Source organism: Acromyrmex echinatior, chromosome 15 (assembly GCF_024713525.1).
Source record: "Acromyrmex echinatior isolate Ae372 chromosome 15, ASM2471352v2, whole genome shotgun sequence".
In the NCBI taxonomy this organism is placed as follows: domain Eukaryota; kingdom Metazoa; phylum Arthropoda; class Insecta; order Hymenoptera; family Formicidae; genus Acromyrmex; species Acromyrmex echinatior.
Genome location: NC_141866.1, coordinates 8,608,613 through 8,635,329, shown reverse-complemented (window position 1 = coordinate 8,635,329; position 26,717 = coordinate 8,608,613). Strand labels below are relative to the sequence as shown.

The following is a 26,717-nucleotide window of genomic DNA, read 5'->3' as shown; positions in this document are numbered from 1 at the left end:
TGGATTACCATGAATATTGTCGGCGCTCGGCGAGAGCAGACGCGTTCCCATCGCAAACTAAACGCTTCGAAAAGTCCGCACTCTTTGGCGCCAGCTATCAATTTGTGAACACTCGTGAAAAATTAAATTTTTGGTCAAGACGGAATTTATTTATAGCACGGCACTGTATGTGTTATATAAATATTTCTTTTTGGCACATATAAATTAATCTTGATGATTTTTGAACATCAACATCAGATTTTAATAATTGAATCACGAAATATTAGCATACATATTTCTTTTTCGTTTTTCAAGTTTAACAAAATTCTTAAAGGAAACATTCAAGAAGCACATAGCACTAGTTCAATTTGCGTCATAATAAAAAAAAAATACATTTTTCCATCAAGAGAAAAAGTTTGATGATTAAAATTTTAGAAACTGATCCGCTTTACAGTATCTGTACGTTCTATCAAATAAAAATGAAATAATGTCCATTGAACTGATTGAATTGATTCTGAAGACACTCCAGGAATTCGATGAATTCTTGAAAAGATACTTTTAGACAGCACCAAGTGCGGTGCGTTCTTTTGACGCGAACTTCCTATCATTAGTACCGGACAATACTCCTCAGGTCCGCAAGTAGGACTAAGGAATTCGATAGTCCCGCGGCTATTTTTAACAAATGCAACTTTTCGCGGCTATATTTTTACGTGGCTTCCGCTTCTGCGAAAAGCGCCGTGAATTATCCCGGAAAGACTTACCGCAATACGGGTATCATTGTCGCCATGGCTTCGAAATCTATTGTGCACGAATTCAAAAGTTCGCCAATTTGCGTCTTGGTCTTCGAAAACTTGGAAGGTATACAATGCTTCGAGATATAGTATTTTAAGTGATTGCTGATAAATTTAAAACGTCTTTTTTTCGTCGATAATTTTATCTTGTATAGGTATCATCCTACATCTTCTTTCTCATCTCTCCTAACCACACATTGATAATGACGACGGTGATGATAATGAATTGCACGAAGGAGCAGGGAAAAATCTCAGCAGCGCTTCGTCGTATTTAATTACTTATATGTGTAGTTAACGTCGCACGCTTTCGCATCTCCGCAATAATGCAACGCAGGGACGACCAAACAGCATCTGACAGTTTATGAAAATCAGGAAATCGTGAGCGACGGCTAGAAATAATATCGCGCCGTGTGACGGCGACAAATACAATGCAAAGTCTCTCAAAACTATTGCTTACGTCACGATCAAATTTTACTAGATATTTTTCTTACAAAGTTTCTAACAAAAAAGTTTGTTTTTTTTTTTTTAAAGAAACATTGATTTAATTTTAGTAACAAATTTGGTAGAAAAATGAAATAATTATAAACGTAAATTTAATCGTATTGAGATAGAGAGAAAGAGAGAGAGAGAGAGAGAGAAGGGGAGGCGAAGGGAGAGGAAGATAATTGTTTTTCGGAATAATTGAGTGGAAAATTATAAATAGAAGACGGAAGAAAAATTTCAGAAATTGCAAAATCTGGAAGACGATGATTAAAAAAGATTGTTGAATAATTGAGTGCGCGTCTCTAGAAAAAAAGACACCAAACATCCTAGCAATTTCCTCTCGCGGCCTTGCGAACGCCCTCTCGTTCTTCACTCTATCTTCATCTAATCACTTTTGCTTTCGTCAACGCTCCGCCGCGGGCTAAACGACAGGCGTTGATGGAGCTCAGCGTTGGTGAGGAGAAAGAAACGTGATAGGTCTGAAGGACCTAGCAGCGCTAAAAAAAGGAATAGGAAAAAGAGAGATAGAGAGAAGTGGAAGGGACCGAATCCCTATTCGGCAAACAGAGTGAGAAGGCAAAGATAGAGCGAGGGTAGAAGGGTTCCTACACCCTGCGGCGATTGCAAAGTTTTGCGGAAATGCACCCTTACGAGGAATTTCTTGAAGAGCCCTTGGATCGTCGCGGCGCCACGGGAATTGCATAAAATAAGGAAATGGGAGATGCCTTTATTGTGATTGATACGAGGGCACAGTCTTGATTCGATGCGAGTTCGTATCGACGAATTAAAAATATAAAAAGATCGTCTTTCCGCTATTTAGTGCATTAAACGACAGCGAGCTGGTTCTCGAATATAGCCACGATTCAATCGAGTCTCCTCGCAAGAAATATATACAAAAGTCTCGCCGGGCGACTCGTTAAAGTAAAATTCTTGTACGCGAGGGTTATCTCCCTTCACGACATTCTGCGGAATGTCTTTTAAGGGCACGAGTGACAAAGGGCTGCGAACGATGAAACGTCTCGAGAGAGGCTGTAAACTTAAAGCCCGTAACAATGATGCCCGCATATGTCTATGTACAAGGGTTTATGTACAGAGTGACCATGTTTTTTTTCTTCGAGTAAAAATTGTCTATTTGTCAGCGAATGAAGTTTTCAAGAAAATATGTGAAATTAAAATGATTATAATTTGAATTCTTTGCTAACTTTGTTTGAACAGAGCATATTTTTGTCTATACATATATATTTTACATACGTATGAATATGCGATGTTTGCCCTTGGCTATGTAGAAACGGATGTGGCATGCATTGAAAACTGAGTTAATTAAATGAATCTTACGTAACAATGGACGATGGACAGTAGCTCGAAGCCAACAAAGTGTTAATCATGACCCCGATTGTGCACTTCTTGATAAAAATGCGAATTGTGTCCCATTTTGTTGCGAATCTGAAACATAGATATAAATAAGTTAGTTTGATTCGTTCAAAGCGCAAATATTAAACCGCAATATATATATATATTTTTTTCATATACATATATTGGAACAAAATTTGTGCCAATACAAATTTCAAAATTCAAGCAGCCGGAACTTCGTTAAAAATGAATGAAATTTAAATTTAAAAAATTTTAAAATTAAAAATCTTTACTTTCAAAAAATCACTACATCTTTTGAGTTTCTGTGAGTTTGGTAATTTTTACATGCAGAAAATTGCGAGTTAAACAAAATGCAAAAATTTTTTTCTCGTTTTGTGGGCTTGTCATGTGTATACAAAAAAAAACTTGGGGAAATTTTCGACTTTCTAAAGCTTAAAGAGCTTTCCCTACAAAATCGTTAAAAAAATGTTTTTAAGATTTTTTGTTACTGAATTATCACGGATTAAATAAAGGCAGTATTTTCATATTTATATCTAGCTAAATTTTAGATACTTTAGAAAGATTATTTCTTCCGTTTACGTTTAATTTTCTTATCATAAATAAGTTCGATTTGTTATAGTCTGTTAGTTTACAAAATACTTATATTTTTGCTCTTTGAAATATGTACTGTAACATGTTTCACTATTATAAAAATTAGTAATTATACGATGTATCTTTGACATTCTTAGGTTCTTCTGGTTAAAAATTAAAGATTCTTAGATTGTCAGTTTTGATCTGGAGTTTTTCAGCACGAAAGCTTAATAAATATATTTTTCGGAAGTTCGTCGTGCAATATATCAACTTTACAGTCACTATGGACATTATTGTCCTTATACATCACCCGTAATTATGTTGTTAAACTTTGTGCTATCGTGTCCATAGCATGCCTTGTATCACTAACGCGCTTATCGAAAGTTCGGCCACTAACTATGAGGTTCGTTAACGAAATTTATCCAGTCTTGCGATGAATTGACAACAGAACTCGCGACTCTTCCGATGGGGAATTGTAAAATCTAATATAAAATTGCAAACCACAATTACGACATGAACGACTACCATGCGATATTTGCGGAGGACAAATGTTCACGAGCACGTTAGAATCGAGTTGGAAAAACAAACTACACAATTTTTCACTTGAGTATGATATAACCAACACGTGTATGAGTATTTATGAAATCTTTTTACGTTATGTAACATGATTAAAGCACGTTTAGAAGCTAAAGTTGCAGTTTCATTTATTACGCTAGCGACGCAAATAATTTTGGCTTTGTGAGCAAAGCGAGTAGTTTATTGAAAGACATCGTTGAAGATAAAATAACCTGTGTGATTAAATAACGAGTGAGGTCTCTGCCTAAAGTCCTACCAATTTATCCGTTCAACTTTCTAGTTTGACAATATATTTAAAAAAAAAAAATTAACAAAGATGTTTTAGGACTCACAGATCAAGTAACAATAATGTTTGTATTCGTCGAACAATCTAAATAAACAGAGTTCAAAGTTTTGATATTTCCTTTGTTTAGTTCACGATTGTTGTTAGCGAGAAATAAAATTTTCAGAAAAAAGGCAAACCGTTCTTTTATCCAATTAAGAGAAGAAATGAGAATCTAGAATATATAATATATATATTTTTAGACTTATAATTTTATATTAAATTTTACAATTTTTTTTTTAAAACAGCTTTCTCTCTAATTTTAAATATTAAATTACATATTATAAAAAAAATATGTAAAATTACATAAATAATTGTATTGTATAATATGTAAAAATTACATTTTATAGTGGAAATGTAAAATTGTACGTGTTTATAAAAATTAGTATTTTTAGCTATAATTGCATGAATAATATTTCTATATATAATATTGAACGGAAAAATACAATAACAATAGTATATTTTATAATTTCTATATAAATATAAAAACTTTTACATTATATAATATAATAATAATATATCACACATATTATATTTGCATTTTTATGTTTGTACATATCAATAACAAAAATTAAGAAAAATTACTCATTGGCGAATTAATACGTACATATTTCTATAAACGTAACTTTAATTGTGCTAACTTACTTCTTGTTTAATTACTATAAAAAATAATTTATTTATAAAAATAAATTATAACTTTATTTATGTGTGTGATTACACAACATCTTTAATAATGAGTTCCAAAATTACCGACTGTGTAATTATTGTAATGTCACATATAATTTTTTTATAGTGCACAAGAGAGTATTGTCTTTTTGGTAAACAAAAATAGCGAATTAAATTTTCAATATATTGTTTAATTTTATTATTATAAGTAAATTCGATTTATTATAGTCTATCAGTTTGCGAATAAAATATCTATGTTTACGCGAGGAATGACAATACGCGCTGTAGAGAACGTTTATCGATTTCCCTACCATCGTACCATCATACGCATTTGTATTCGATTCATGCGCTCATTGCGGTATCGTCTACACATACACGCCCGACCGGAACACTTTATCGAATTCGTTAGCATTAAAAGTATCGAGACAAAAACTGAATATCTCGTTAATTCTACAGTTAATGCCAGAATCACAATCAACTAACAGGACGCCGCGCGAGTCTCGTCCGTTTTACAGAAGTAAAATATATTCTGATGTTATATCAGATATTGAAATTATTTTTACGAAATTCGGATAATGGAATTGTATTATATTTTGAGCATTTAATTCTATACTACTTCTACATTCACTTCGTGGTACACCCCGTATATACACTCGAAATCCCTCGACACACGCACACATACGCACAGTGTGTTCTTCGTGGGATACATACACATATTTCAGCTGCTCGCGCGAGACGTGGGAAGCCGTATGTGCATTGAACATTGATTTTAAGCGTATATCGGTGCACGAACGCGGCAGTAAAAATGTGCGGGGATTTGCACGAGGGCCGTCGTCTTACTTTTAATGGGAAAAATCGTAGAAGGCACGAAGGCGGCGAGCAACGGGCTAGAAGACGGATGTGGGAAAGATTTCACGACTATCGAGGCTTGATGGACCGACCGATGGAGCTTGCTGCCTTTGCGGACATTGGCGTAGCACGGGTTTCCGTATTTTTCTTCGTGGTCCATTTCGCACGTGTTCCGTTTTACACGAACGAGTAGTGGACTACACTTTTATCTCTTTCACCAGTAAAGTGATTCTTTAACGTCAACGATACCTCGAAGGCACGTGTCAGTTCGTTGCAACGTTTTAAACGTGTTGTAGAAGCAATTTTCTTTTTTTCCACGCAATTTTAATTTCTGTGATTGTTCATAACGAAATAATAGAATAGAAATAAACGGTTTTAATATTGTCACTCTTTTTTTTTCAATTTCATAACCCTTTCATAGAAAAAAAATATTTGTTTACGTAACAATTTATTATCGTCTCATATTGCGATAGAAATTATTAATTTGTACAAGAGAACGATGCGTGAAATATTTATTAACGGGTAAAAAAAAACCACAGAAAATGGACGTATACTCTGCTGGTTTATCTCTTCTGGCGCATCTATCGGGGAAACGTTCAAACCCCCGCGAAGCGTAATTTAGTTAAAGGGTGTAAGCGCATAACTTTCGTAAAACACACCAACTGTATTATTCAAGGCAGCGATAACACGTGGTGGCTAACAAACGACCGTCCGTACCTTCCTGGCAATTTAAGGGGTCAAAAAAATACACTGAACCCTATGTTCATACGCTATTTCCAAGGGTACGCTACCCGTTTCGGATATTTGCGTTTGCAACATTTATAACGTAGTGGAATTTGGAATTTTGCAAAAGCTCCCCGTGAACTTGTGCAGGATGGTATACACGTTGCACCATCAATTATTCATAAATCAATTACGTAAGAGCTATAATTAACTTATAAAGTCATTAAAAAAATTTCTAAAAATACGAGAGAGCAAACCATTTAAAAATGTACAAATTAAAAGCGTTGATAAAAAAAAAATTTACAGAGAACATAAGAACAATAAGTGATATGATAAACATAAAAATAAAAAATAATAAAGTGACAAAAAGAAAAAAAAACAAAGAAATGAAGGCATAAAAGTTAAATTAAATCAAATTTACAAAGATAAACAAGAAAATAGAGATGCAAGCAATGAGAGAGAAAGAGAGGGGGTGGGGATGGGGGAGGGAGAAGTTTCATTTAATGGAGAATATTATTTTCCGTTTATAAATTCTTTGTCGAATAAAAAGAATTTTTCTTCCTGTGTACTTTCTTAAATATTATAATATGAAAAGAATGAGATCTCTTCTTAAATCTACGATTTCGGCGCGCACAACGCTTTTCCCTTTTCTCAACTGTTCTATTTTACATTTATGCAATTGAATTGCACAGTTGAGATAACATAGTCCTTTCGCACGAGTGCCGAGTACTCTCGCTTAATTTTATGTCGCGCGTGACACGTAGCGCCGAAACGACATCCCGCGCATTCTTTGGTTATTTAAGAGGCCAAAGTACATATCTCACCGCGGCTCTTCACATGCGCACGTGCATACATCACGCTCTTCTCCAAAATTATTTTACGCTCGTATCTCGTTGGCGCTTCCTATTGATCGCATTATCTTCGAATTACTCTTACAGGACTCCTACCATCGCGCACTGCCATCTCTCGACTAACTCAATTTTCGGATCGGCACGATATATCATCTCAATTTAATTATTTATCGATACATAGTCCTACGGGATTATCGGGTATCTAATTATTAAAGTTACTTATCCGAATTAACGTCGCTTTGCGTAAGTCACTATAATAATCACAAATAATCACAAATAAAAAAAAAATAGATATCTTATATACTATTTCAAATTTTTCCTTCAAATTCAAATTTCTTTATTTCCAACATTCACTTGCTATATTAAGTTTCACATTCATATTATTTAGGATTCTCAAGTTAATGAATATTTCCCAAGTTAACCTGCTTCTCTTTATTATTTAAAGAGTTAAAGTTCACGTCGTGTCCTCAGCGCGCTACGTGCATACACTATTGCGTAGATATGGTGCTTGAAAGTTATTTGGCGGGATAGGCTCTATTTCTCACTCTTATGTATATATACTATTTCTCTGTATACGAGTTTGGCTTGCGAGCACAATGGGGAGTCATATGGACGAGGGATGAGAGTGAGAAGAAGGATAAAGAAAGACAGAACAAGATAAATGGGATAGAAAGAGGGGCAGAAGTACACTGTGTCTCCAAAATTTTCATTATATCTTAATAAAATTTTTAACTTGTGAATATTGAGAAATATTTATGAACAATTAACGCTGGACTGTTGGACCAGCGTCTATTTCCTCGAGCCTTTTTATTTCCTTTTATTGTACTTTCAAGTTAAGGAATCGTGATATTCAAATTTTTTTTCATCACATATTGTGGATTTATGGATTCCCATTTATTGGATTCTTCTCAAGATTGTAATGTAGAATTTCACTTTTATCCAAGTGTGATATAATCATTATATTATGGAAAAGATTTTAAGGAAAAATAAAATTTGAAAATCAAATATTTATGAAAAAGGATGTAGAATACAATATAAACGTGTGTGTTACGAGATGGGATTAATTTTAACGTATTATAAATGTTATTATAATACGATATATATGAATTTACGATAGAATAGTTAATTACAAAATAAGATAGTAAACATAATATTGAAATTTAAGTTTATGGAAGGTATTTTACGAACACCTTGTATACGAGATGAAAGATATAGAGAGAGGTACAACTGCCCATGATAGTTACATGTAGAAGGAAATGTACGGATGGACCGACGACGTAATATTGGGAGTCTAAATGGTAATCGATATCGCATATATCTTCACCGATGTATATTCAACCGTCCTCTACGATTTTCCGAAAGGAACCCCTTAATAAAACTACTTACGAGCCCCCAAAACTCGTCTCTCGGCTTTATATGTCGGACCCTCCTTCTCTGTACCTTCTCATCCCTTTCATTCCTATATTACGGCACTCTAAGAGACTTCTGGCGATGAAAATACGTGAAATACGCCATCATGCCGTGCGACTCTATTTATTAACTCTACCTTGCGCGCCATTTCTTCCTTCGAACTTAAAGACCATCTGTAACTTAATTGACAATCGAATGGACGATTCTTAAATAATTACTTCATAATAGTTTCGAGCCACTTCTAAAGATAAAAGATTGAATTCGCGCTGAAAGGAGCGTGTGAATGATAATGGCGCTCTTCGAAAGAAAAATATTTAAAGATCTAAAAGCTTGCAGTTAAAAAAAGCACATTATAAAGTGTCTGTAGATTATAGTTTTACAAAATAATTTGAAGAAATAAAATTGTAGTATTTTTATAGATTTTGATTATTCAAATGTAAGCTTAATGAAAAAGCTACAAGTGTGATGAATAAAAGTCTCGTGAAAGAAGCTTTTCCAAATACATAGAATACATTATTTATTTGAAGTAATACAGGAGTATGTCCTTTATTCTTCTCGCGTACGTCATAAGTGTCTCATGAATAGCATATAAGGTGATTTTCTAAAAATACGACACCTGCAATTTTTTTCGCGTCAAGCTTGATCACTGTAACCTACTTTGAGGAGCACTTCATGTTTTAAAATTCGTGGCCGACTTAAAACAGATAGTCAAAAAGTTTCAGTCAATAACGTGACATTTAAGCGACTTATTTAAGTGCCCCATGTGCCAGAAATGATTTCGAGTTCCAACTAACGCGAGCAGACGCGACACGATCTCAATCCCAAGATATTTCTGACCACATTTCGCGGATCGATCATATCGATACGACCTACATAACATACACAAACAGTCTCGACACAGTAATCTTCTTAAAATGCAAACATCTGTAGTCACACGTATATATATATATATATATATATACACGTATTATTAAACATTATTCATGGATCATAGCAAAAGTGTATTTGTGCATCCCCTGCAAATTCCTATTAATATATCTCAGTCCTCTCTACGTCGGTATTTACAATCTCAGATGGTATTAAATAAAATATATGCTTTTCGAGCAATGAAATTTTCTATAAATTTATTTTTGCAACTTTATGCCGATTCTATTATGCGCGTTATTGTTTCCACGCACTTCTCTGGAAGTAATCGCGCGACAGGGTATACGAAGGTTGCTCGGGGAAAGAGGTGGAACACGTGGGGAAAGTGTTAAAACACGAGGTGGAAAAGACGACAGACAGGGAAGAGGCGAAGGGATTTTCGGTATAGATGCATGAAGTTGTGACGGCGATTTGCACACATGCATACGCATTTTTCGTGGAATACTATTAATTTCGTATTCATTCCTTCTTTTCGCGTCTCACGCTCCTCACGATCGTCCCAAGCTCGTTAACGTTCGTCGGTGGAAAATTTTCATGGTTTCACCAGGACGCCGTTATTATGATGCGGCGTATGTAAATACGATCGCGGGGAAGCGGCGTAAAAATGAGAGAGGACGACACGGAGGTGAATATCCGGCCAGCGCGAACGAGGGGTGAGAAATCCTCTGACGTCGTCTTCAGCCGGAGGAGCTGAGGGAGGAAATAGATGACCCGGTCGACCGGGGGTCGGTATCTCGATTGTATCGAAGCGAAACGACACCGGCGTGAGAAGGGCGAAAGCGATGTAAATTTAGCGTTGAGCTTTTTTAGCTTTTTTCTGAATTTTAAATATCGGAAATAAGGAACGAGACGAGAATGTTAAAGGAAAAAAAAAAAAAAAAAAACACTGACTATCTCAACTATCATTTACATAAACGTAACAATATTAACAATTGACACAAATGAGTGAAGAGGATCATATTCGATCAAGGTAGGTGCCTAATAATATTTTTGTGTGAAATTTTACAATTTCCAGTTCAAGCAAACTGCGCAAATTCGCACAAAAATATTATTACCAGGACTTATCTTAATCAATATTCTCTTCACTCTTTTACATTGATCATATATTTCGGTTTATTTTCACTTAATAATTTAATTGAATATCGACAACGCAATGTAGAATCGAAGTCGGATCTAATATAAATCAATTCAAAATCATTTTAAAATTGAACTTCAGAACTATAATACGTTTGTGGAGCACAAGCTCGAACGTATTTCTCTCGCGCCCGATTGTTCCAGTTGCGTCGATTTCCTCGTAGAATTATCCGTTGGCGTACGACGCAAATGTAATTCGCAATTGCATTCGCACCTCAAAATTGACCGCTTCTCGCAGCTGCGCAGCTGCCGGGACATCTATTAAAGGACTTCGACTGGAGAGCAGAGCAAGGCGCGCGCCGCAAGACACTATATGGTAATTAGCTGCGGAAACTTGCCGGGCGAATTGTACCATGGCCGCGCGCGGCAAACTATGCTCGCATGCCCCTTGGGTACCAAATACCACCATCACGGGGGTGGGACGCGGGTGGTGGTTCGGGTTGGGTTAGACGGTGGCGACATTACTAAAATGTCAGAGAATGTCACCCATCTCATAATCTATGCCCCACGATCCCGGCGCTACCCTCGATCCTCCCTTTCTCTCCATCTCTCTTCGTCCTCGCTCGCTCTATTCCTCTTGCGCACCAGTCGAGCTTTCAGTAGTCTCCTTCACCCTCACTTCACCACCCCCCCCCCCCCGGTACCCGCTTCCGCTAGGTTAACCCTCCGGGTGCAGTGTCGCCGCCGCATTCTCGCGAGAAATTAATTTGGCCCTATTAAAATGATCACTTCTGGATTTAAGTTACGATCCGCGCCATTCTCCCTCATCCTCCTGTCTTCTAGCCGTCCTAAATTTTGGACGGCAAGGTCTCGCACCACCTCTTTGGGTATCTCCCATCGTGTAGAAAAGTAGATACGCATGAGATTTGACGTTGGTAGTGGCTGGCGCAAGTTACGAGGTCGAACTTCAAGCCGAGCTTTTCTTCAAGCCACGAAGAAAGTAGGTCCGTTCTTTTCAGTCCGTTCTTTTTAACGTTTTTCCACTTTTTGCGGTTAAAATAAAGTAAGTGCATGTACAGGAATCAGGAACAGAAACAGAGAGAAAAAAAACGAGCGTAAAAACTTTGTAGCTAGAAAGTAGATGTAACGTGAATTAAAAAGATATGCGAGATAGGAAGCGCATAGCTACAGCAATTTTATAATAAAAATAAAGCTTCTAGTCTTTAAACTCGATAGCGCTTCATGCACACGAGGTAAATAATTTTTCAAATGTTCGCGATGGAATTTTTTCGCGATTATGAATTGTTATATATGATTGAATTTAGCACAACGTACAGAAATTTTTATATTAGTTCAAGTAAATAATGATTATACTCGTCAATTATTGTGCAAATCAAATTCCTAAAAATCGGTTTCTCGTTTTGTAATCTTTTGTATCTCTATATCAATTTTATCTCAAATTAATAGCTAAGAGATATTCCCACGATAGAAAAATACGTCCTTAGATAAAACTATTAACCTTTTGCACGCGAAACACCTCTGAGAGAGAGTTAACCATAGAATTCTCGTGCGGATTACAAATTGTGCGGACATAAAACGGGCTTAAATCATTTTTTTTTCCCGCACATTGTGGAACAGACGGGTGTTCGTTTGAGCGACAGCGATGCATGTCGACGCGAGAAACTCATCCGGCGCGTTATCGCGTTATTGCGCGAATGCGGGACGCGCAGGAAAAAGTGTGTAATTAATTTGAGTTCCGTCTGGGCAAACTCCAATCAAAGTGTACAAATATTAGAAAGCGTATCGCCCGCGCAAGCCCGACTCTCTCTCTCCCAGCCAATTACCACCCCCGACGCGGTCGCACGCGCGGATAACGAAAATTTCTGTCGTTTGGATATCATCGCGTGGCGCCTGAAGTTTTTCCTCGATTGCCACGAAAACTGGTTGACGGTTTACCCTCTTGCATTTCCCGATCTCCTTTGTTTTCTCCTTTTCTCTCGGGGGAGACATACGCGTGTTTGCGCGTCATCGCGCGTTAAGCCCGCTAAAGGGGTAACACAAAGTGCATTTAAAGCTGCTGGAAATGCTCAGCTTACCGCGAGGTTAATGGGTTAGCTCGTTGTGCAAAATTGAAATTTGCGTTAGATCATGATGGAGCGTTGGAAAAGTTTTTTTCGGTAGGTTAAATTTAAAACTAATTACGCGCGAGCGCGGAAATTATTTTTACCAATTATGCACCTTATTTTGTATTTAATTAATCTTATTTTATTTTTTATAACTTCGCAATTTTTAACGATAATGTTAAACGGGACAAAATTATAAGTATGACGAAATGATATTTTATAAAAATCTTTGAAATAATATTTAGACGGACACGGCTCCGTTTTACAAAGATTATTCTTTTATAAATTATTATTTAGTTAATGTTAACTCATTATATTGTTACACTCGAAGTTAACAAGCAATTTATTAGGTATATTAATTCGCTGAAAAATCTACAGAGCATTTTATAAGCTTCGATTAATTAATAAAAAAAGGGCGGGATTGATAGCTCGTAGGCAAAGTGTTAAACTCAGTCGCCAATCTCTCGAGGAATTTAGCGCGGCCGATCGAATTAATTAAAATTCACTGTGGTGGGTGGCGCTGCACCACACTGATCCTCTTTGGAAGAGATATTTCGACGGTAATGATTGCTAATTACAGCATCGACTTGCCGCTTATTAACTCGGTGCCGCGCTTTAATTAACCGCGCGTGCCCTCCTTCAAGCCCTACCGATCGTGGAAATGATCTACCCTCGAAAGAGATATCACGTGCCACCAACTGTGTCTGATCGATCGTATCGTATTGGTTTGCCACGTTGATAAGACGCGTGACGAGACGTTTTCTTAAACGAGAAACACGGCTGTCTCCGAGGAGATAAAACCGGACTTCTGGCCGGATACGCGAGATACGGGGAGAAAAGAATATTACTATTTTTAAAGACGTATTGAGATATAGATTTTTCCAGCACGGTACAAATATGATCTAAATAAAGAGTTTTTACATTAATCTTATTAATACATATTCCGCAAATTATACGGAGTCTAATTTTCCCTTTAACAAAAATTTAATTAGTTTCCATCACGTCGCTTTTTTTTTATCTGTCGATCCAGATTTAATGACTTTAATGATTAACATACGTCTCTTCGAATTGAATTTATATACATTGAGAGAAAAGTTTTTGTGATTATAATTCCTTAATAATCATAATTATATGGTATCATAATTATGACAATTACTGTTAGTAACAATATAATTATATTTATAATTCTTCCAAAAATATATAATCAGCATTAAAAATAAATGCAGTTGTTATTACTATAAAAATAGTTATCATATTTATTTGAATTTATAATCATTCTTTGAACTATACAAAATATGATTGTATTAATGATCGCAAATACCAAAAATTTTTTTCTTATATATCGGATAAGATAATAAAATACAAGCAATTTTACTTCGACAAAATTTGATTTTCAAACGGAGAAATCACTTTAAAACCTAGGAAGAGAGTTTGGAATATCCTCTATCTCTGGATACGTCCTTCAAAATTGTATTGGTTACACTTTCAAGATACCGATATAATTATAACTTTAGCTCGATATACTATCAAGGGGATAAAGAGACAGTGTACAGTAAGGCGAAGAGCGACATCATGGACGGAACAGTTATCGTCTTCGCACGGTGACTCTAATATTGTATGGGTTTCGAGCTAACCTGGAAAGGTAAGCCCTTAAGAAACCAGGACCCTTCTTCATACATCATCAGGAATGACGGAGTATATAACACGTGACATAGTCTAAAGTGACGTGATATGATACGACGAGACACTAAGTACAGAGAGATAGATAGATAGATAGATAGATAAATGGAGAGAGATGGAAAAAGAGAGTCATCGTTCATCATTCGCAAAATACAAAAGTAATATGCCGGAGCTATTATCTTCTTTCCTACATTGTTGATTTCGAAACCGCTATTCGACGAAATGATGCAGCGCGACATACGAATGTTTCTCAAAATTCCATTATTTATTTTTTCGACAGTGTCGAAGTCGCCGTAGAAAAATAAGATTTAGACGTAAAACAGTCCATCTACTAATATTTTTGTTCGAACGTTCAGACAAAAAACAAACGCGTATGTAAACACTAAATATCGTAAGAATATTATATTACACTTTTTTATTACTATTGTACTATAAAAATATTTTGAAGTGTAAACATATGTACTAATATTTTTGGAGTGCAATTTTTTTGAGAAATTTATTTTTTCGTTTGTCTACTTTTTGTCATGATAGTCAATTAGAAACACTCTGCCTCCGAAAAAATTTCCAATTAAAAATCGTAACAACGCGCCTTCCCTCACGTAAAATGTATCATTCCGTCTGCCGGATAACGGCGTTCGTTTGACTATTGACCATTCGCCTTTTTCTATGGTATGGCGTGGCAAACGATCGATTCTCGTCACCATCTGCTCGCAGCTACACTGTTTTAAAATATAGATTAACAAACTAGTCACTGATTGCATCCTCTTGAATAACATGATAATTCGATTTCTTGCGGGATCGAGATCACAATTTTTGTGCTGGCTAAATCAAAGAAAAATAGCTAGTCTCAAAATTCTCAATTGTGATATCAATTGTTTTACACATTCCTATATATGCGTTTTTATAAACGTAGTATTTATACTGGAAAAAAAAAGGATCAACATTATTTTAATTGAAAATAATTTTAATTCAATAACACCATTAATGAAACAAATACACTTATGTTCTTGTTTTAATAAAACTTTATATGTTTCATTAATACTTGTTAAATCAACAAGATTATTTTCAAATAAAATAATGCTGTTGAAACAACTTTTTTTTCAGTGTAGTTATATATATATATATCAATCAATATGATAATAATAGATTATATAATAATAGATAGTTATAATGTATAATATAAGTTATTAAAAAATAACTTGGATGATCAAGCGTCTAATTATTGTACACTGTGTTATAAATTTACTCTGTTCTATTTTTTTTTGCACGCTTTAAAACTTATGATTTTTATTAGAATGGAGAGCGAAAAGATGACGGGCGAGATAATTATATGCGCGCGAACGCAGTCTTGGTGCATCAATGCAAATTACGGCCATCATCATCGCCGCCGCGAACGCTTCTTCTCGCACTCATTGAGAACGGCTCTTAATTTCTTCCTTTGTCCCCTCGTCATTCGCGCACAATGGCGGAAAGTTCGAGAAACGCTGTCGTAGACAATGCGACGAAGGATTCATATTTTCTGATGCACATTGCGCCAACGAGAAGAAAAGAGCGAGAGGATGAGAATCGTCCTCGTGGGAGGAGGAAAGCTAAGAGAAAAGAGATAGAGAGAAGGAGAAAGAGGAGGATAAGGAAACTGAGGCGCGCGAGCAGAGATAAAGGGGAAGGGAAAAAGAAGGAAAGGGATAGGGGATTGAATGTAGGGAGGAAAAAGCAGAGGCTCGGTACGAAAGTCGCTTCGGCTGGCAAAACTTCGGAATATGGAGACGCCGGAACCGATATCGAGGAATCGCGTGGCCGATATAGGGGAAGGGAGGTCGGGGGTGTATGCAAATATTTTTCCAACCCCCACAGAAAACCGGGGCCTCCCCTTTTCCCACCTCGTCTTTCGCGCGTCTCTCTCATCGGTCCGTATAGCCGTCCCCTACTTTTTCCTTCTTGTCGCTTTTTTTTTTGCTTCCTATCGCACGCTTTTCACGCCTTTTTTTTTTCTTCTCTTCTCTCGTTCTTTCTCTTGCCACGAATATAAAAAATGAAGGCAAGAGTCGATAATCTTGCTCCTTTTATATCGGACCTCGCCTTATTCTCGCGCATATTTTCCTTCTTGCTTTTCTGTCGGCGTCGCGTTACCAAGTTCTGGAAAGAAGCCCGATGGTTTTCATCGCGAACATATACACTGTGCATTGTGGATCTTGAATATTAAGTGAAGGTGAGCAGTGATGCTGGAATATCTATACGAGAGGAAAGAACGTGTTTAACTGAAATATTTAAAAATTTAGCTAGTTGCAGATCTGAAAATAATTTTGGGCCAATGCAATTGTGTAGAATGCTCAAACTAGTTGCTAGAATGTCAAAACTTTTTCAGCATTGCTCATCATGCTTGAAATTTCTATGTAATTATTTTGATAGTGCAAGACAATTATTTTTAATTCAAATCTATATCTCTATCTAAATTTTAGGTATTTTACAAACAAAATCATTCTTTCCGTCGAATATTTTTTATATTCGAGATAATGAATATGTTTATAATGTATGATATAAAATTTAAACAGTTATTAGAAATATGATAACACAGTATTTTAAGACTTGAAAGAAATCAAGAAAGAAAATATATTAATTATTATATAAATGTTTGTCTTACTTTAAAAAGTGCTTATAAAATCTTGATATTACTATACTGAAAGAAAAGTGTACTAAATTTTAATAAATGTTTATTTTAATAAATGATGCCAATTGAATATTTACTAAATGTAAACATATATTTATTTGATAAAAACTATTAATTTGATTTACCTATTATATTTCACTTAACAAATATTTCCGTAAATAAATGTACTATTCAAACAATTATTTATTAAAATTTAATACATTTTTCTCTCAGTGTATACATTATTTTTATATGCTTAAAGTTTCAAAATTATTGGTCGTCTTCTGGTCTAATAATGAAGAAGTTAATATTTGCTTTCGTCGGAATGCAAAACAAAAACTGATCTTTATAGATGACATTCAAGATTCGGTAAAAGCGTTCAAAACGGCAAACGAGGGCAACATGACACGACATTGGAGCCAGTAGCGGATGTGAAGAAACCCCCGGAAATCCCCGGGAGAGTGTCTACTCCGGAAGAATAGTTGTTTTATGAACGTTACGAAGTGGCAGAAGTCGTCGACTTGGCACAATGGGAAAAAGAAAGGAGGAGGGAAGAAGTACTCGAAGAAGTGGAAGTATCGTAGTTATCCTGTTGCGTTGGCTAACGCGATCGCGCTTGCAGCAGCTGTGGGGCACCTCGGGGATTTCGCCGATGTGTTCCAAACACGTTCGCGAGATCAGGTACAATAGCCGGTGGCCGTTAAGGAAAGATCTTGGACGAGAGCTGCGTTACTCGCGGTAATCGACGATGCGTACGTGCACGCGTTTATAAAATAGCCAAGATTTTGCGCTCCAGCTTTGTTCGACCCTTTTAAAGGGCGCGGAAAAAGACTTTCGAATGGTTGAGAATACGAGCTGGAATGGAGAGATCTGTCGTAATGTATGTAAAGGTTGTATATATGGAACGTGATCAGTCACACACCGAGGAAGTCGGAGTCGATCTTTTCTCAAGAAAGGTTTGATTGATCGATATCTTTTTTTCTAAACTTTTACATTTTTAACGGTAAATATCTCTAAAACTTTTGTTCAAAAATGGATTCTGTCAAAGAAATATGCGGACGTGGAGATTAAATAAACGATAGGATTTCTTATCTTTAAGAAAATTTAATTTCCTGAAATCCCTCAATTTCTGTCTACTCACGAAAATTAAATGCAGTAAAATGAAATAATTATTAATGTACACTAGAGTTCTTCTTTTAGTGAATGTGAATAGTCATAAAATTAAAACGTTGCAATTGTGATTTCTCGAGCATTTCTCTTTTTTAAACCAGAAAAATGAAAAGAATAAGAAAAATTGAATGTCCAAAACGTTGTAATCGTAACATTTCAATTTGCAACTTTATCTTGAACTTTTAAAATTCTTCTGTAATGACCCTTACTTAAAGGGAACTGAGGCTTTGTGATCCATCGGCGATACTGTCCCGAGGAATGATAGATGAAGACACGCGATACGTTTGGACAATTTAACAGATGATATCACTGTTACTGGAACAGACTGGAACGTTGTACTAATTTAATAAAGCGCAAATTACAGAAAAGATTAAATTATTAACACTGGGTAACTTATATGTGTAAAATTTTAATTATGTATTAAATAATATTTTTTTTAAATAAGAATCAATATTTACGTAAATTTTATAACACCAAGGCTTTGACCAAATAAGGCCTTTATTTTTTTATTTGTGTTATTCACATAAGTCGACATCAGACGATTTTCTTATTTTTAAAATATTATATAATATTTTTAAAATATTGTATTACGTAATAATTATAATTCAATTAAAGTGTCTGAAGATAGAATTCGCATGCAGACAGTTATTTTATATAAATGTCTAGACATTAGAAATTCAGGAATTCTTTCACACACTTTTCTAAATTTGGTGGAGAATTAACCCTTCCGAAGATTCACTGATCCTTTCATCCATTCTGACCAAATTAACGTGGATTTAATGTTGGTGAGTGGAATAAGAGAAAATAGGAGATTTCGATTGTCGGCACCTCGCTCGGCTATTGTTTGTCAGCGGGGGATGGCGAAGACGAGAGGCTGGAAAAAGGCGGAACGCAAAAAAGAAAAAGAGGAATCCAAAAGAATGAATTCATTGAGTATAAATGGTATATTCCTGCACAAGAGCGTTCAATGTTTTCAATCAAATACCTGTGACAATAGAACACCTATAATATTTTGATGTCTTATTATAATAGCTTATTTATTTTTCAATAGTTATTTTCACAATAGCTTATTATTTATCCAAGATATTGCTGAGTTAAGAAATTATATTCATTTAAAAAATGCAAAATTTCCCTGTTTGCAGTGTTTTTGCAGTGTACGCTTAGCTGGCGATTTTTAATCGAAACATAACGAACTCCCGTAAGAGAAGTAGCGAGCGTAATGCGAAAAGTACAGTTACTAAACGTTTAAACATATCGTAGGCGTGATAATCTGCTTACTTGAACTTTTAATTAAACTCATTTAATTTTCACGTTGACCTCCTGCCCAGCGTTTTAATAATTAACGAACTTCTTCCCGTATACGCGTAAAATAATTCCATTTGATGATATATTGAGTTCCTTAAACAACGTCACGACTTACAATTCGTATCGACATTCGTATCGATCGAATAAAGCTGAACGGCTAAAAGTATCCGGCAGGAGCTTTTCGGAAGTGGCAGAATTTCGGTTAAGAGCTCACGGGATGTGCAATTCCAGCACATCGTTGCTGAGATATAATGGAAGGACCGCGCCGTGTCGTCTATCGCTATAGGGATGAAGTTTGTCTTCGTAAGAAAGACTAGTCGAGGGCACGAGGAGCAGAAAAGGATCGCGAAGTAACAGGATTTTCGGATTAGGGTAACACGGCCCTGGTAATTGTTCCCTTGTCTCGGTTCAATCCCGAGAAGAGGTCCGGAAAAGAGCTTTGAAGCGCTCGCCTCTCCGCGGCCGAATAAAATCGCTGCTGTGCCTATTCTCGTCCTGATGTTCAATTAACCCTTTGATATATCTCGGCCGAATTACGACAATTCAGCCGTTACCCTTATCGAGGACAAATAGCCAGTTTTCTATTTTGAATGGAAGAAAGCAACGTCTCTTCCCTTTCTCTCTTTCATCTTTTAATTTTTATAGTATTAGTCTTCTGTTTGATATTAGTGATCTAAACGCTATAAAAGAGGATTCTAAACGATTCTGAGATCAAAAGAGAAAAAAATGTCAGGTGAAGTGAACATAACTTAACTCTGCTGGTCTGTTTAGATTAATTTGACCTAAAATGTAATTTATTTCTTCACTAAAATTTTTTTCTTTAATTATTTGATGACTATTAATGTAAAATCGTTCTGTTTGTAAAATTTTTCTTATTTTTTTAGAGGTTTTAATCATATTGACTCAAATGATATAATCGCATAGTAAATTTGAACAGACCAATAATAAAGGGTTAATCTACAGAAATCCTGAAAAGATATTACCATTTTTTTAATAATATATTTTTTAATTTAGTTTTTATGTAATTGCTATATAAGCTAATACGGCTTTCACCGATACGAAAAAAAGAAAATTGATTCAGAAATAAAAACTAATGATAAAAAACTAATTAATGTAATTGATATATCATTACGTCTACTTTCGAAATTATCGTGACATTTATCATTGTGTGTGATAATCGAGTTTTAAAAGAAAAAGGAAACGAACAATCGGAATTATTATGTCTTAAGTGAAGGGGTTTGATATAAACAGCAATTGTCATAATCCGTCGAGGGAAAGTTCTTCGTCGAAAGCACAGTGTTCCGTGTAACCGATTTACAACTAGCAAATTGCTTTCTCCATTCGACCATACGTTTCACCATTCTCGTCGTATCGTACCCCAGCGTATCGGAAAGCTCTTTGCGGTTCGATATCCCTTCCGTCACCTCCTTCCTCCCCCGACCCATCTTTCTCGTACTATTAACTGTTTTTTCCGTGCTCACGTCGTAGCGCACGCAGGACTGACGCGATCAGCCTCCCTCATTACGCGCGTTTCAAATCGAGCGTAATCGATATTCAATCGAACGTCCTCTTCCCCGTGTGGAACGTCTTCGCCACGTGAGGAGCCGGTGATGCCTAGGCGATGGAATAAGGAAAAAATAATGGGGATGTAGCGCACGAGATGAATGAAAAAGGAAAGAAAGAAATAGAGATAGGCGTGTACAGTTCGAGATGAGAAGGAGAATGGAGAAAGAGGAGTGGAAAAGGTAGGAAACGGTACTTCGAGATCGAACAAGAGAGCGCTCGAGGGTACTTGGAGAGTACCAGATGGAAAAGTGGCTGTTTTACGGACACAACGGGGTGTTGGAATTCGTCGTGCGAGATACAATGTGAGAAGTTGAGGGGTAGAAGTCTGAGGGGTGGTAATGCGGAAAGATATCGAGACAGCCCGGTCTTGTTGTCCCGATTTAATACCTTCAGAGGTGACGAGAAAAACTTGCCAAAGCTCCAGGCATCTCTTTGGCCTGGATAATCGGGATTGAATGTTGTTTGTATCCATGGAAACCGTAAATCGTATTGGAGAATATTAAAACGCAAAATGTGACTTTTAAATAGCTATCAAAATATCATCGATTATTAAAAATAATATAATTTAATTTCTTGTGAATTTCATTGGTTTCTAATTTTTCTACAGTTCTTTCTCTTTCTTTTTCTTTTCTATGCTATCTATTTTTCTATCAGTCTCTTTTTGTATCAGATTATGCTTTTACTTTAAAAATATGTAAGTTTAAAATATTTAAGAAATATCTAAAGTTTTACATAGAAAAATTCAGGTTATATTTCCATATAGAATAAAGACTTGGAAGAAAAGTTCTCATATCGTTAAATCGTTGAAAAATTGTTCACGGTTCAACATTTCCGAAATATTATTTATTCACCGCGCCGTCCATCTTTAATTGCAAAATGTAAGCGCATTCGCGAGCTTATCATAAATCAGACGTTTAGCTGTTGCCATAAGTGAGCTATCACTGCGGGTGCCTTTTCCCGGCGGATTTTCGCACGTATCGATCGCGCATTGCGTCCCGTTGCATCGTCACCGCCGAATGATTTGTTTTATTCGTCTCTGAAATATATACCGATCCTAGCCAGGAGTCGGCGCTTCGTACAGGACGCCTCGCACAATAGCCAGGCCGCTGACAATGGCGTCGTTAGCGATGGCCTCGGGCTTCGTTCTCTATTCCTCTGCCTGCGAGAGCACCGGGTATCGCCTGTACAGGATGTTCCAGAAATTGAGGACCAGCCCTCATCTATGGATTTTTCCTCGAAATTGAAGCCAAATTTCTCTCGGATAGAGAATTTGATTCCTTTCAGTTCAATCCTTTTTTTAAATTTTCACAGCTAGATGTTTTGACAATAATGTAATCAGTCTTTGTTAAAATTAAAAATTAATTTAAAAATGTAATATAAATATTTGTTTACATGTATTACAAATTATGATCGTTTTTTATCATTTGTAATTTTTCTTGGTTTTCACACCAAAGTAGATGATATTCATTTCGATTTCCAAAATCTATCCAAAGAAAACAGTTTCTGAAACACTCTGTACATACGTTTCTCTATTGCTCTCTATGCTTCTCTCTGCCTCCGTTGCATAACAGCGCGAAATGCAAACGATCGGATCTAAGGGCATGTGCACACTGGCAAGCCTACAAGCAATAATCCATATGATTTATGGAATTAAAAAGGAGTAAATTTACGTTTATATCGAATTCGAGCATAAATTAGAAAATTCAATTCAAATAACTATTCGCCAGGATTGTTGTCTTCATTAATTGTTTTTCTATATTTTTCTATATTTTACATAAAGTTATTAGATGTAAAGTTATTATACATAGAAATTTTCGTGATTTGAAGAAAGAGAAGGAGAGATAGATAGATAGAGAGAGAGAGAGAGAGAGAGAGAGAGAGAGAGAAAGAAAAAACGAAAATATAAAAAGCTTCCGGGAGAAACAAATTTAATGTGCACGCCGTCTAAAATCGACGGAGAAATGCTTAGTGTCGGTAATCGAACTCTCTTCTCCACTGAGAACGTTGACGATATTGTAATGATCTCCCTACGACGCGCCTAATTTCTTTCCGGTGCATTCTGCTTCCGCAGCCTCTCGAACAATACGCGTTCTAATTTTCGTGCAAAACGTGAATTCATGGTAGCGATTCACACTATTCGTTACTCATTAACCTGTCGCAATCGATTGTGCAACACGAAACTGGTCGGAAAACTGCTGAATATGGGCTAGATGCACACCAATGCATGATAATGATGACGGTATCTGTGACATACATTATTTGATAAATTATCCTTTTCAGGTTGAATAATATTTTCGTAACATACATACGTTTATTCATTGGTTTAACGGTATAAAATTCGCCAATTTATATGAAAAGCGTGTTATAGTTAATCATCAATGTCAATTTCCACTTTAGATAATCTATAATTCGTGTCAGGATTCTATTTATTTTATTATATTACTGAGAGAAAAGTGCAACAAAATAATTATGATTAAAAGAGAGTACTCTATTTTTATAATTATTACTTCTACAATTTTAATAACAATTATTATATTTATTCTGTATTATACCATAAAAATATTTAGTTGGCATACAGACATTTTTGATACCTATGATAGCTATATTTTTTTTTATATAAAACTATATAAATATAGTTATTATAATTATTAACATTATAACAGTAATATAAAAACTATAAAAACGGAGCTCCTAACGGTAATTATTTTTTACCATGTAATTACAGTCACAAATACTAAACATTTCTCTCAATGTACTATGTAATACAAAAGGGACAATTAAAGTATTGGAACAGACAAATATATAAAAAAGATATGTCAAAATAATAATAACTGTTATCTTGCATGTCTATTTACGATTATATAATAATGAAAAGTTACACACATCAATTTACACCACACTATAAATAGAAATCACCACAAATATCGCAATCAATAAATAAAAAAATCATGGTTGAACTTACAGAATGTACATCGCATGTTTTGGAGAAATCACCACAATAATAAATAATTTCAAGTACCGAGTTTACGGAATTCGACAAAGAATTCAACATACACCGATCGAATGCACGATGGAGTTTATCTGAACTTCTTGAGAAGAAACGATAGAATCACCTGACAGGAAAGAGATTGATGGCACAAATTCTTCGAAAGTATGTACAATTTATTCACTAATCGTTTACAAATCTGTTTTTTATAGAGATGTAAAAATAAGCATTATTTTACCGAGAATATTATGCTGAGAGATAATCGATTATTGTAGATCATTATCAAAACAAAAAAGGATATCAAAAATTTAGATTTAAATAAATTAGATTTATATAAAGACTGTTAAACGATATAGTGACACAATAATGTTATCTTGAAGAATTACTTAAATTTACACAGACGCGTAATTTGATCTGATAAATATAAACATATCCGTACATTTGCATTCGTAAATTGGTGGTAAATAGGCGATGATCGGGTACATTACCCATCCTCTTTGTCTATTTTAATTTAATGTTTTTATTCGAGCACGCGATGAAATGCCGAGCATCCCGGCGTTAATTAATACTAATATGGCCGAGCCTCATTAACGACAACGTTCATTAAATATTCACACTATGTCGGCGACAGCCTGTATCCCGGCCGCATCGATTCAATCGCATTGTAACGGCACAGCAAAATGAAAACTTGCTGCCGCGTCTGATGCCTTTCATCCACTTTACCTTTTGCGTTGCGCGACAGTGATTCAAGCGCGTTTACAAACGGATGTGACGTGGGGCTCTTGTCTGTTCTTAAAACGACGATATGTGTGTGTGTGTGTGTGTGTGTGAGCGCGCGCGCGCGCGCGTGTGTGTGTATACACATATATATGAGAGAAAGAGAATTGATATTTATTTGGCGGTCTGGGACAAAGTCTCCTCAAAGGCACAACAATTTACAAAGTATAATTATAATAACTATACAAAATTTACTATACAAAAAAGAAATTAGAAATAAATGCAAAAAAATATGTATTAAAGTGTGTAGGTATGCTTGTGCTTGTGTGTATATGTTTAATGGTTAGTATGTTAAGTAAATATAGAAGTTACTCTTAAAAGAATTAAGAGAAATAATATTAGATATTTCAGATGAAATATTATTCCATAATAGATAATTCAATAACAGAGCATCTAAAAGATGCTTGTGGAGCTCGATTCAGAACTGAGACAAAAGAACGATTTTGCTAAAGCATCTAAAAATGTAGCTAGATACAGATCTGAAAATAATATTTTATTGGACCATCAAAGTAGAAATCTTAAGTATGAGGAGCAGCAATATTGCAAACATTTTTTTACATTCTAGCAATCAGTTTGAGTGTCTTACATAATAATTTTAATAGTCCAACAAAATTTTATTTTCAGATTTGTATATAGTTAAATTTTTAAATATTATATAATTTTAGATACTAGCAAAACCGTGTTTCTTTAAAATAAATTAAAGAAAAATAAATAGGTTAAGGCAATCTGTTACCCTTTATTTCATCACAATTTTTTATTTCACCATCATTTCGTTTAAGCTTTTCAATAAAGTATCTTGACACTTTATAATGATCATATTGCATTGTACGAGAAAATTGTCGTGTAATACTGATACTGTAATAGTATCAATTACGATTGATTGCAAAATAGAGTAAGTTATCCACGGAAAATTTACACCGATTGAATTTTAAGCCAACTGAGTCTGTCAAAATATGGAGTCAAGCGTTCGTCGCGTCTGATATAATCGATCAATCTCATACAGGCATTCAAAATTCTTTGAAACTAAAGAATCTGTCCATTGGTAATAACAATGTAGCAATAATAAAGAGAGGCAGAAGCAGGATTGTTATTTACGTAGAGAAATCGGCAGGAAATACTTAGATCCGAGAAGTTGTCTTCGTGATTTGTTTTTCTCAAGAAAGAGATTGTTCGAGATGGTAAGTCCGAGATAATTAACCGAGGTCTTGTACGGTATTTTAGTCATTGACGACGATGTATGGATTCTCATTTAATGGAAGGCAGTTTATATATATTTTGTTGAGAGAGAGAGAGAGAGAGAGAGAGAGAGAGAGAGAGAGAGAGAGAGAGAGAAAGAGAAGAGATAAATAAGAGGAAAGAACACAAAGCTGTATCTTTTTTTCGATTCTTTCACAAATATGAATGTTCCTCTTCTATTATCTTCAAAAATTTTATCGAAAATTCTGATAGCCACAGAGGTGTTATTTTTTACATTATTTATAACGGTATACATATAATAATTATTTGCCTGAAGTAGAGAGAATAATTATTCACGTTCTACTTAACGTAATGAGCAGCTTTTAAAAATTCTTAAACCTCTCTCTCTCTCTTTCACTCTCTTTTACTCGAATTACGTTTTTAATATTTTTTTTAATTACCATAATAATTATTTCCTCTCCGTCTTTGCGAATAAATATGTCTCGGAAATATATTAAAAATACCGTCTTATAGAGAACTGCATCTTACTTAAAGTGTCTTGTAGTTGAATTGCGGTAACGAAATCGTATTAATAACAGCACTCGTCTCTCAGAAAACGATCGCATTTGATATTTCCGACTTGCGCGAACTTGTACTCGATTACTAAGTTTTGCTTAAATCAGCGGAAGGATACATTA

General features: G+C 35.3%; 1 protein-coding gene across 2 annotated transcripts in view; it reads right to left on the bottom strand.

Moving 5' to 3' along the window:
• Positions 1 to 26,717, bottom strand: part of LOC105145679 (uncharacterized) — an 83,273-nt gene that overhangs the window by 52,349 nt on the left and 4,207 nt on the right. For both annotated transcript variants that reach the window (XR_015547648.1, XM_087414199.1), the window contains exon 2: positions 2,589 to 2,696. Coding sequence is in view for 1 of the 2 variants with exons in the window: in XM_087414199.1 (XP_087270325.1) it covers positions 2,589 to 2,638 (50 nt within the window). In the remaining variant the exon portion in view is untranslated. The remainder of the gene's footprint in view (positions 1 to 2,588; positions 2,697 to 26,717) is intronic.